Genomic DNA, 13,662 nt, shown 5'->3' with positions numbered 1-13,662 from the left:
AAGTTTATTTAAATAGGTCCAACACTAACAAAAACCACTCTCATTAAAAAAGCGTCATTATACGCGCTTTTTCTTCTCCTCTCCCGCGCTTCTTTTTCTTGTTCTTGTTCTTCTTTCAAATTCACGCATACCTCCTCCTCCTCTTTCTCCGCGCACGCATATTCTTCTTCTACTTCTCCTCCTTCTTCTTCTCTTTCGTTATCGTCATCACCAACAACACCAAAATTTTGCTAATAGATTATTTTTTTAATCGAATTGAATGGTTGCAATTGCTAAATTGAATTGAATGGACGCAGGTGTTCTGAATTGAATTGAATTGAATTGAATTGATAATATCTAAATTGTAAATACAGGTGTTTTGAATTTGATTTTGTATAATGGATAATGTTCTGTTCATTTAATAATATACAATTGTTTCACCTTAATAATGTATTCGCTTCATTATGCAAAAAGCTATTTTGAATTTAATTTTATATAATGGATAATGTTCCCTTCATTTAGTACTATACAATTGTTTCACCTTAATAACGTGTTTGGTTCATTATGCAAAAAGTTATTCTGAATTTGATTTTATATAATGGATAATATTCTGTTCATTTAGTACTATACAATTATTTCACCTTAATAATATGTTTAGTTCATTATGAATTGAATTGAATTGAATGGATGCAGGTATTTTAAATTGAATTGAATTGAATTGATAATCTCTAAATTGTAGACACAAGTATTTTGAAATTGATTTTGTATAATGGATAATGTTCTGTTCATTTAGTATTATACAATTGTTTCACTTTAATAACGTGTTCGGTTCGGTTCATTATGTAGAAAGATATTCTGAATTTGATTTTATATAATGGATAACGTTCCGTTCATTTAGTATTATAAAATTATTTCACCTTAATAATATGTTTGGTTCATTATGAATTGAAGTGAATTGATAATCTCTAAGAGGAGGGGAAGAAGAAGGAAAGAAGAAAAATTTGCGTGTACAAATTTGGAAGAAGAAGAAGAAGAAAGAGGAGGAGAAGGGAAGAAGAAGAACCTGCACGAATTTGGAAGAAGAAGAAGAAGAAATACGAGGAGGAGAAGGAGGAGAAGGAGAAGGAGAAAGAAACGGAAAAAGAGTGCGTGATTTGAAAAGTTGTTACAATAACTTGGATAGACTTGGATAAGGATTTTACTTGGATGTAAAGTTTTATTCTTAAAAAAAATAATTTGATGTAGAAGTTTCTAAGTTTTAAACATGAAAAGATTTTAGTTTTTCATTTATATTTGCAAAGTTCAATTCTTAACTCCTTTTGAATATACATATCTAATATTTAATTAATTTTATTGTTTGGAGATTTATTTATCATTTATATCTTTAGAATTATTTTTTTCAATGATATGAAGTTTTGTAAGCATAACAAACATGACTCGTGCAGGTATCTTGTTCCTGCCAAAGATTCTTTTCTGAATCTGGTTAGCATTTCCCTTGTTTGCGTTGTTGTACTTGTATATAAATTTCATTTTAGTCTCACTAAAAAACACTTCTTATCATCCTAAAATGTTCATTCTGTCTCATTTTTTCTCTTTCATTTAGATCAAATACATAAGTGGCTCTTACGATTCTGAGAAAGGTTTTCGCTTGTTGGACAAAGATTTCAGAGCATGAATATTCAAAAGACAGCGGAGAGGGTTCGTTTCGGCGGCTTTTCTATCTTGAACTTCCTCCTTCGGTATATCCATCTATTTGCAAGATGATCAAGACTTGTAGCATGAATAAATGTAAGAGTTACAATCTATGGTGATGTACTTAATACTTATTGTTTGCTCCATGAGCTCTGTCTAAACCCTTTTCATTTTATTCATATCGGCAGTTGGTACTTCATTTCACAAATCAATTGTTTTTGTCTCTTTGGAACCGTGCAACATCGACAATGTACATGTGAGATTCTTTTTTTAAGTCAAAGTTACGAAATTGGCTTAATGGTTTCACCCAAGGTTGTAACTTTTAAGGGTTAATCTTGTCAACATTTTTTTTTATGTGCACACCAAATGAACATTTTGCTGCTGATTTCATTGCAGATAATTTTCAAAGAGGATTTTAGAACTAAAGTCCATGGTGGATATTTTGACCAATATGGGGGTATGTGTAGAATTTTGATTTAGTCAAATTATTCAATGATGCTTTCAAATGACAAGTGATGCGAATAGATAATAAAAGGGATACTAATGAAAAGAATTTCTGTATAGCAATTTTACTTTCACTGATGATATTGAAAGTTGAACTTGATTTTTCATTTTTTTTACATGCATTAATATTAAATATCTATTATTCGTTTTGTATAGAATTTCTCTTATTACGCGTGTGGAGGTATAAATCATTAGTATACAACTTTTAATTTGGCAGAATTATGATAAAATTATGAAGGAATAAGAAAAGAAATGATGAAAAATATTGTACTTTATATTTTTTGATTGATTGTTAATTGATTGAATTATGAAGGTAAAAAGAGAGAGAGAGAGAGAGAGAGAGTCATTGCCTACGAAAGATAAAAGTAAACATAAGGTAAGAAGGTAACATAAAGATAAGATAAGATGATAAAGGTTAAAATTGTAATTGAATTTATGTATTATGTTGGGATGAATTTGTGGGCCGTGAGACTTCTTTATTGTTGTCATGGGCTAAAGTGGAAGAATGATTTAATACACCTTCGCAAGTTGGAGGATGAAAGATGTCAAGAACACCAAGTTTATTGAGATTAAGATGGAAGAGTTGAAAAGATAAAGGTTTGGTGAAGATGTCAGCTAGCTGTCTAGAAGAGGGTATGAGGAGAAGTTTCATCGCTCCAACTTGAGCTTTTTATCGAACCAAGTGATAATCAACCTCTAAATATTTGGTCCGTTCATGAAAAATTAGATTAGTAGTAATATGAAGAGCACTCTGATTATCACAATATCAAATTGGTGGGCGGATAGGAGAGATGCGTAAAAATTGTAACACATTCAGTATCCATTGAAGTTCACAAGTTGTGTTGGCAAGTGCACGATATTCTGCTTCAGTGGATGCGCGGGCAACGGTAGTTTGTGTCTTGGTCTTCCAAGAGACTAAAGAGCTGCCTAAGAAGAAACAATAGCCTGTTAAAGATTGTCAAGTGTTAGGACATCCGGCTCAATCAGAATCACTGAAGTCGAGAAGCTGAATTTTTTATTCTCTTAGAAAGAAAAGTCCTTTGCCGGGGATAGTTTTCAGATATCATAACACATGCTTGGCAGCTTGAAAATGAGATTCAGTAGGAGATGCCATAAATTGACTTAATTATTGAGTGACATACATGATGTCTGATCGAGTAGTAGTGAGATAGATAAGACGCCCAACCAAACAGCAATATATAAAAGGGTCAGATAGCAGAGAATTTTGTCTTGATATAGTCTTGTGGTACTATCCATTGGAACAGAGGCAATTTTAGCACCTAATAAACCAGAATCCTCCAAAAGATCAAGACAATATTTTCTCTGAGATAAGCGAATTCCCTTCGCTGATTGAGTGACCTAAATACCCAAAAAATATTTTAATGGACCCAAGTCTTTAATTCGAAAGTGTTGGTGCAAAATAAACTTAATGGCAGCAATTCCAGAAATAGAATTACTAGTGAGAACAATGTTGTCAACATAGACTAGAAGGATAGAAATTTGAGTTCCATTGAATTTAACAAATAGACTATAATCAGATAAGGTCTGCTGATATCCATGAGATAGCAAAAGATGAGAAAGTATGTCATACCACATACAACTAGATTGTCGTAAACCATATAGTGACTCCAGCAGCTTGCAGTATTGATTCGGTTGAGGAGATGTAAACTTGGGTGGCAGAGTCATGTAAACATCCTAAAAAGATCCTCATGTAAGAAAGCATTATTGACATCCAACTGATGTATGGGCCAATACTTCATAGAGGCCAATGCTAAAATTAATCTGATGGTGGCAGGCTTGACAACAGGGGAGAAAGTTTCCAAGAAATCAACACCTTCAATCTGAGTGAACCCTTTAGCCACAAGGCGTGTTTTATATCGATCAATTGAACCATCAGGCTTGTTTTTTATGCGATAGACCCATTTATATCCAACTGGCTTAATGCTTGTAGCGCAATCAACAAGACGCCAAGTTTTATTCAACTCAAGAGCATCCAGCTCATCTTTCATAGCACTACGCCAATTAGAATGTTGATTGACGTCTTTAAAAGGCTTTGGCTCAACATCGGAATGTAGAGATAAAAGAAACTTATGATGAGAAGATGAAAGAGAAGAAAAATACATAACTGAAGATAGAGGATAACGACATTTTGAGGGAGAGAGATTTGTGGAAGTGAGAGAGAAATTACACAAGTAATCAGAGAGATATGCTGAAGGTCGGTGAGGTCGGTCGAAATGACGAGGATAAGATTGCTCAGGTGGCGAGGAAGGTGACGTGGGATGAAGAGGAGATGGTGGGTTAGTGTCTATTGCAGAAAGAGAGGAGGTTGTATGACTTGAAATAGATTCCGGGGTCATGAATTCAAGTTGGTTAGGACACGTAGTAAGGAAGAAAAATGGGTTGTTGGAGAAAAGAAAAAATTGGATGGAAGTGGATCAATGGGTATGGGTGAGGGTCCAACTGGAAGACTAACGGAATCTTGTTTTTGAGAAGGTATGGTTTTACAAATCCTTCCCAATTTTGTTCTATGGTTGAAAACTTGCTTCCTAAACCTTAAATTGTCAAATTTTAATTCCCCTTTTTACCATTCGATGCCGTGATCTGTGTGTTAAGTGTTTTAAGGATTTATAAGGCAGGAATGGCTTTGAGGATGGAAAGGAAGCTCGCAAAAATGGAAGGAACACAAGAAACTAAGGAGCTGACCAGTGAGGGTCGGCGCACACGCGTACCTGACGCAGATGCGCAACTTGGCGCACTCAACAGCGAAGTGCACGTGTACTTGACGCATGCGCGTGACACGCGAAGAAGACCATCGACGCGTACGCGTGCCTAGCGCGTACGCGTGACGTGCGTAATACTCTGCGACTGCAGAAACTGCTGGGGGCGATTTTGAGCTGAGTTTGGACCCAGTTTTCGGCTCAGAAACACAGACTAGAGCCAGGGAACAGCAGAGACTCAAGACACATTCACACATTCTCAGTTTTTAGTTTTTAGTTTTTGAATCTGTGAGAAACACTACTTCCTCCAGGGTTCTTCATAGTCATACCCCTTCTAGTTCTACATTTTGGATTGGATATTGAAGAGAGTTACTACCTCCGTTAGAGTCTTTATCATTATAGTTTGTTTCCTATTTCCTTACTCTTTTAATTTCCATTTATCTTATTCAGAGTCACATTTGGATATTTCTGATTTTGGGATTTATTAATGCAAAGAACAATTTTCCATTTAGTTTCATTATTTGCTTGCTTTCCTCCAATTAATTTGATTACTATGTCTTCCTTTTACCCCTTGTATGTGTATGTGGAAATGGCATCCATGTCAATGGAGTAGACTTCCAACTTGACCTTGGAGTTGATTAATAGGAGACCCTTGAGTTGGAAAACTCAAGAGTTAATTCGTAATTGGGAGTTGTTGGCTGTCTCTCTAGTCACTAACGCTAATCCTTCCCAAGGGAGAGGGTTAGGACAATAGAAGTTGGCTCAACTACTTGACTTTCCTTTATTCGGTAAAGGTTAACTAAGTAGAAACAATAACCTATTACTAATTAATCTTGGGAAAATCCGACAGGGATAGAACTTCCGATTAATCTTCTCCTGGTCAAGGCTTTTTATCTTATTGAATTTATAATCATTTACTTTCCCACTCTCCAACTCTAAAATCTCTGAGCAACATCCTGACCAATAATTAACACTCTCTTAGTAACTCGTTGGGAGACGACCTGGGATTTCTACTCCCAGTATTTTATTCTTAAATTTGTGACAAACTCTTTTAAATTGATACGCGGAATTTTCATTGGTTAAGAACTATACTCGCAATGTTAGTTCATTATAAACTCTTAATCAACAATTTTCCGCACGTCAAGTATCTTTATTGGAAGAAAGTGCCATGAAAGAAAAATTTTGGGCTGACGAGAAGTCCAAAAGAGGCTTTTGATGAAGTTGTTGGTGTGTTGCGTACGCACACTTCAACTTATGTCCACTATAGCAAATTATATATCATTTCGAAGTCCCGGACGTTAGCTTTCCAATGCCGCTAAAACCGCCTCATTTTGACCTCTGTAGCTCAAGTTATGATCAATTTAGTATCGAGAGGTCAGGACTGGCAGCTTTCCAAATCCCATCTCTTCATGGTTTCTTCCCTTTTGCATGATCTTCTCCTCACTTATCCAACCCATGCTTGCCTTGGAAATCTAAAATCACTTAACAAATACATTAAGGCACCAAATGGGATTAAAGTGAATAGAATTTATTAAAATTAAGTGCAAAAAAGTATGTTTTCACTTTTAAGCATAATTTAGGAAGAAATCTCAAAAGTATGCTATTTATTAGATGAATAAATGTGGGTTTATGTGATGAAATCCACTCAAATCAAACCAAAATATATCATAAAATATGGATTCATCATGTGCCCTTTCTCCTTGACCTAGGATAGAGTAGGGAGGCAGCTCGGCAATTCGAAGAAGATAGCTTTGAGCTAAATTGGAAGGTTGATTATTCATAGTGGGAGGGGAGGTTAAAGGGATTTTAGGATCTAAATTGGTTGGTTTATCTATGGATGAGCTCTGATACCATGATAAAACTATGAAAGAATAAAAAAAATGAAAATGTTATACTTTGTATTTCTTGATTGATTGTTAATTGATTGAATTATGAAGGTAAATATATATATATATATATATGAAGATAAAAGTAAAGATAAGATAAGAATGTAACATAAAGATAAGATAAGATTATAAAGACTAAAATTGTAACTAAATTTATGTATTCTATTGGGCTGAGTTTGTGGGCCGTGAGACTTTTTATTATTGTCATGGACTAAGGTGGAAGAATAGTTTAATAAATTATCCTAAGCATTATTCAAAACCATATGCTTCAGGCGAGCTCTTCATTTTCATAATGATATGGAATAATACACTTTGACATTGTTATAATTATTTTGTCTTGTCAAGTGGATGCTTTTGTTAAATCATAGCTCATAAGATATCGAATATGTTGAATTTTCTCATCACTTTTCTACCACTTAGGTTCTCCGCTTGGTTGCTATGGAAAAGCCTGTTTCTCTCAATTCGAGCACATTCGGGATGAGAGAGTGAAGGTTTGTGCATTTTCCCTTCAATTTATGTAGAAATTATCATGTTATGCTGCTATTTCATTCGACTTTTCTGATATGAGGCCATCAATATCAGCAGAAAATCCTTGTTCTCCTTTTAAATCGGGTTTTCATACTTGCAAATTTTAATTGAATCAATGAGATATTTTCATAGTTGCACTTCAATATTTATCTAGATTTTGAGATATTCCATAGTATCCAATCGAAGTCTAAAGTGTTTTCTATTGGTCACAAAAAATGCAGGTTCTTGAATTAGTAGTACCTATTAGCGACGATGAGATTGTTCTTGGACAATATTAAGGCTATAGAGATGACCCAACCGTACCTGATGATTCGAACACTCCAACGTTTGCAGCTGTTATTCTGCGCATACACAACGAAAGATGGGAAGGTATGATAAAATCTTTAGCATTTTCTTCCCTAGGGAAAATAAACATAATTATCTTGTCATGCATTTCATGATTTTTTTTTTTCGGCATCAGGTGTTCCTTTCATACTAAAAGCAGGGAAGGCCTTAAATTCTAGAAAAACAGAGCTACGAGTTCAATTCAAGGATGTTCCTGGTGATATTTTCAAGGATATTCCTCATGAAATTTACCTTAATTTTCCTGGTACTGTACCTTTTTCATTTTTGGGTGTTATCTCTTCATACATGAAAAGTATTGAGATGTTGATCATCTCAATAATCCATAATCGCAAACATGACAAACATAGATACATGTTCTTTATCGGCTTTGAAAGTGAATATAAATGTTTTCTAGTAAATACTTTTTCTCATTCATCAAAATATGGATGTCTGCAAAACGAAACCTCACTGTAAACAACTTGTGCATGTCTAGGATTGAATTATGAAGGTAAATATATATATATATAAATATGAAGATAAAAGTAAAGATAAGATAAGAATGTAACATAAAGATAAGATAAGATTATAAAGACTAAAATTGTAACTAAATTTATGTATTCTATTGGGCTGAGTTTGTGGGCCGTGAGACTTTTTATTATTGTCATGGACTAAGGTGGAAGAATAGTTTAATAAATTATCCTAAGCATTATTCAAAACCATATGCTTCAGGCGAGCTCTTCATTTTCATAATGATATGGAATAATACACTTTGACATTGTTATAATTATTTTGTCTTGTCAAGTGGATGCTTTTGTTAAATCATAGCTCATAAGATATCGAATATGTTGAATTTTCTCATCACTTTTCTACCACTTAGGTTCTCCGCTTGGTTGCTATGGAAAAGCCTGTTTCTCTCAATTCGAGCACATTCGGGATGAGAGAGTGAAGGTTTGTGCATTTTCCCTTCAATTTATGTAGAAATTATCATGTTATGCTGCTATTTCATTCGACTTTTCTGATATGAGGCCATCAATATCAGCAGAAAATCCTTGTTCTCCTTTTAAATCGGGTTTTCATACTTGCAAATTTTAATTGAATCAATGAGATATTTTCATAGTTGCACTTCAATATTTATCTAGATTTTGAGATATTCCATAGTATCCAATCGAAGTCTAAAGTGTTTTCTATTGGTCACAAAAAATGCAGGTTCTTGAATTAGTAGTACCTATTAGCGACGATGAGATTGTTCTTGGACAATATTAAGGCTATAGAGATGACCCAACCGTACCTGATGATTCGAACACTCCAACGTTTGCAGCTGTTATTCTGCGCATACACAACGAAAGATGGGAAGGTATGATAAAATCTTTAGCATTTTCTTCCCTAGGGAAAATAAACATAATTATCTTGTCATGCATTTCATGATTTTTTTTTTTCGGCATCAGGTGTTCCTTTCATACTAAAAGCAGGGAAGGCCTTAAATTCTAGAAAAACAGAGCTACGAGTTCAATTCAAGGATGTTCCTGGTGATATTTTCAAGGATATTCCTCATGAAATTTACCTTAATTTTCCTGGTACTGTACCTTTTTCATTTTTGGGTGTTATCTCTTCATACATGAAAAGTATTGAGATGTTGATCATCTCAATAATCCATAATCGCAAACATGACAAACATAGATACATGTTCTTTATCGGCTTTGAAAGTGAATATAAATGTTTTCTAGTAAATAATTTTCCTCGTTCATCAAAATATTAATGTCTGCAAAAGGAAACCTCACTGTAAACTTGTGCATCTCTAGGTCAAAAGCATAGAAGAAATGGGTTTCGTATCTGCCTATAGCCTTCAGAAGCTATTTACATGAAGCTTATAGTATACGATCGCCTACGTTTTGACGATTCTCTATATTATCAGATGCATTCATTGAGATTGGAAGTTTGATGTTCATATAGCAAATATAGATCTCCCAATACACTGTATGGAATCAAATTTCTTGATATTTAAATGTGGAATTGGCACGGTTAAATCCAAAATTATTTTACTTTTATCTCAACTTGTAATAATTAGACTAAATCTTCTTTGCCGAATCACTGAAGAAGTGCACTCCATCTATTGATTTCTTGTAATCACTCACTTGATAATTTAATGTTAAGTGTATTTAAAAACCATTATATATTAGACTTAGATTATGCATTTGCTTTATATGACTTTTACAAATATGGGTGTTCATGGATCGGATCCAATCCGCATATATCCGGTGTTTATTCGAATCCGATCCGAAAATTGCGGATATAGATCCTATCCACAAGGTTATCGGATCGGATCCGATCCGCACATTAATATGATCAGATTGCGGATTTTGTGTAGGTATCCACATATCCGATCCGCATATTCCTGTATCTGCAAAAATAAAGAAATAAATAAGTAATTATTCTTTTTATATTTTATTTCAACTAATCATTATCATATATGTTGTATTATTTTAATTTATTATTTAAGAAAAGTATGTTTAATATTATTTTAAGAGTAAACATATTTAAAAGAATAGAAAAAATAAATTTTATTGATACTTTTTAATAAAAACAAGCTTTTAAAAATATTTTTATATTTTGTGGATATATCCGATATTCAATATCGGATCCAAACTTAAAAACTGCGAATATTTGAGCCGATCCGATCCAATTATTTTAGTGCGGATCGGATCTCAGCTCTATTTACAAATCCATTGTTGCAGGACAAGCTAGGTAGTTTGAAGATGTCCACACATCAAAGCAAATAGGATTTGTCCTACTGGCGGCGGAAAGAAGGGATTACCATTCAGGAGGCTTATGATAGTCTCATTCTCAACACGTATGTTCACTTTCCCAGTTCATATTTTATGAATTATCAATTTTTTAGTCTTCTTTTATTATACATCCAAGTCACATAATAACACTAATGGATGACTTACCAATCAGTTCGATAGTTCGAAAGAAATAGATTTGAGTTGAATAATAATAGCAATTGTATCGTGGTTTGCAGGATTAGAGGCGATCAGCAACAATTCTTTCGTAACAAATTGTTACGTGGCTTGGTACAATGTTTCATATATCTTTGAAAGACTAATATAATGTGCTTAACTATATCAGGCATTATGAAAGATCTTCACCCCATTATTACATAGAATTGTTAGAGGGAAGTTCAAATCACTCCCTTATGCGAAAAGCGGGCTATGTTGAAACACGCATTTGTGTAAAGAGCCTGCGTTTTTAGTTGCTTAATATATATACAATAAAAATCTTATATGGAGCCCTCCTATATATAATAGTTTATGGATTTTCTAAGAACTGTACTCTCTTCAAAGTCGAATTGCTCGAGTATGTTACGGATTTGGTTTGCATACACTTGTTTATGTTTGTCTTTAATATGGAGCAAGTTAATCCATTTATCTTCATTCCATTATAATATTTAAAATGTTATTTTTTAAAAACTACTTTTAATAAATTACTTTTGAAAATTACTATCCAATTTAAGGAATAAAATGTCCACAAAAGGTATTATGATGAAGGAACGAAACCTCGACAAATAGTTGTCCTAGTACTAATATACGGAAAAAAATTATGAAAAAAAAAATTTGTAAAATGACAATAGATAATTAATCACTAATTCGTGTTGAATTTGTAAATTTGATTAGGTGTTACTCGTGTGAATTCTATTATCTTAATTTAAGGGTAATTAAGTTTTTAACTTCTCACTTTAAAAAATTTTAAATCTTTAGTGTATATATATTTATATAATATTTAAAAAAATAACCATATCAAAATCCGTAACAAAAATTACACTCTTTTTTTGGAGAAATATGATTCAAAAGATATTATTTTATGTAAATAACATTCAGATAAGTAGAGTAAAAGAAGAAAGAATGCTTAAGGTATAATTATTAACTAATCATTTTACTAGTAATTTAATGAGAATAAGATAAGATATCAAGAATAAGAATAAAATATAAAAACAGAAATATAACCATAATTATTAAAATCAAATTGGATTTGTCAGTTTGATTGAAAAAACTGGTGAATTAAGTTCTAAATCGGACTGGTTTAGTATTCTGACCGTTTGAAAAAGAAAATCGATTAAAACTAGATAGAACTGGTGCGAACCAATCAGAACAGCAAATCAACAATTAACAAAAAAAACTCATATTTAGGTTTGAACTTGCGTCTTCTTACATGTATAGTGGCAACTAGCAACTGGTTCTTCATTACATTTGTCTTTTTTTTTTAAATAGATAGCATATATAAATTAAATTATATTTTAAAAATGTATATTTATTGATTATAATTTAAACAGTTTAACTAGTGATCCACCAATTAAACTAATAAATTAGTAAACTAGTAGCCTGATCGATTTGATCACTAGCTCGATTTTTCGATTTTAACAATTAGGGATATATTGATATAACTATAGTTCTGAAAAATCGAATTGGACCAGCCGATCCGACCGATTCTAACCATGAACTAGTAGCAATCATGATCCGGTTAGTCTCCTAAGATCGTTGATAAAAAAACCGATGGTGAACTATTGAACCGGCCAGAAACTAAAGATAAAGTTTTTGTTTGACTCTGCCTCTTGCTTCTCTTCCATTGTCCAAGCTGAGCTAGGTTGTAGAGGTGAACTTTATTTATTTATTTTGGTTATTGTATACGAATTTTTTTTCTCTTCTAGGTGAGCTTTAGTAAAAACAGTTATAAATTGATATAGCCAATTCTAATATTTTGAACAACGAAAATAAGATCATTATATTCTGGATTATTGAAATATATCTTGACTAGATATATCTTGATCATTATATTCTTGACTATAATTTTGAGCATTTGTTTAATTGATGATTTTCATTTATTTAACGCTATAAATAATAAGGAGGTACACCGAAAAGTTAGCACACACAACAGATATTTTTTTTGTTCAATTATAAGAAATTATGCATAACTTGAGTCAAGATGAATGAATTAATAAGCAATAACATAACGAGATCCCTGCGTTGTTCATGGCCTCAAGCTTGCCCTACACTCATTGCTCCATCTCCAATAACCAAAATCACATTGTTGTTCTTTCCCAACAGATCCCTTCCAACCATAAACATGAAAGAATAATTTAATAGTTTAAGGGTTTAAATATAACATATACCCTTAGGACATGGAATGTTAAAGAAATGTTTGAGAGTTGGCATGGAATGCATAATAGACAACAGGGGAAGAAGATGTGGATGTCAGTGTTCTTTGCAGTGATTTGGAACATCTGGTTGGAACGGAATGCACGAATCTTCAAGAATGCAAGAGCAAGCCTGGAGGTCATACACACAAGGACGTTGATGAGCTACACGGAATGGAGTGGTGGTGATCCTGGGGGAGGATGAGAGTATTGGGGATAGTAGGGGTTGGTTTATTTGTTGGTAGCTGGTTATGTGTCTTCTTCTTTCTTTTATTTGCTCCACTTTAATGTGTTGAGCTTCCTTTGTTTCAAAAAAAAAAAACCCTTAGGACATATAATAATAAGTTTACGTTAGTGGAAGGTTTTAATTTTTTCATTTAATAAATATAAAACAAATGTATTGAAAATTTAAAATTTTTTTATTTTCAATAATTTTTTTTTTTCAATTTGTAATCTTAACATGTATTCTTAGGACACAAGATAAATAAATTTTAATAATTTTTATAATAAAAATATTATTGTTCATACCCTGTCCCAACGATAAGACCCAGGTACAAATAAAAGGCCCAATCCGAAGGGTTGAGCCTCACCTAGCATCGACCTTCCTCCTGCAAAGTCGGTTCTTACCACGACTTACCCTAAAGAAGTCGGGGACGAGAGTTAGCTGGCAGATAAACATTCGTTTGAATGAGTAACTGCCCCTAGAATCTCTCTAACCACTTCCAAGAGCCATATCTTAACCTCCCTGAGATAAAGGGACGGTTAACACCCTAAAAAAGTGGCACTACTTCAACGGTGGTTATTGGTTCACCACTATAAATACACTGACACCTCTCAGGTATCT

At 33.2% G+C, this 13,662-nt stretch overlaps 1 protein-coding gene, 1 long non-coding RNA gene and 2 pseudogenes across 2 annotated transcripts; 3 read left to right on the top strand and 1 right to left on the bottom strand.

Annotated features, from left to right (window-relative positions):
- Positions 1,473 to 2,129, top strand: LOC110262412. Its single transcript, XR_002356353.1, has 3 exons — positions 1,473 to 1,767; positions 1,860 to 1,927; positions 2,068 to 2,129. It is a non-coding gene; the product is annotated as an uncharacterized LOC110262412 (long non-coding RNA).
- LOC110268382 (uncharacterized mitochondrial protein AtMg00820-like) lies at positions 3,858 to 4,298 on the bottom strand. Its single transcript, XM_021114503.1, has one exon. The coding sequence runs from the start codon at positions 4,296 to 4,298 to the stop codon at positions 3,858 to 3,860; it is 441 nt and encodes a 146-aa protein (XP_020970162.1).
- LOC107620412 lies at positions 4,410 to 8,104 on the top strand (annotated as a pseudogene).
- On the top strand, positions 8,133 to 9,779 carry LOC107621891 (annotated as a pseudogene).

The sequence above is a fragment of the Arachis ipaensis genome, chromosome B10, assembly GCF_000816755.2.
Source record: "Arachis ipaensis cultivar K30076 chromosome B10, Araip1.1, whole genome shotgun sequence".
Lineage (NCBI taxonomy): Eukaryota > Viridiplantae > Streptophyta > Magnoliopsida > Fabales > Fabaceae > Arachis > Arachis ipaensis.
The sequence above is the reverse complement of the archived record's forward strand: the minus strand, read 5'-3'. Positions and strand labels throughout refer to the sequence as shown.

Excerpts from the sequence above, each read along its gene's own strand:
- LOC110268382 (XM_021114503.1), bottom strand. The coding sequence starts at position 4,298 with ATGTATTTTTCTTCTCTTTCATCTTCTCATCATAAGTTTCTTTTATCT.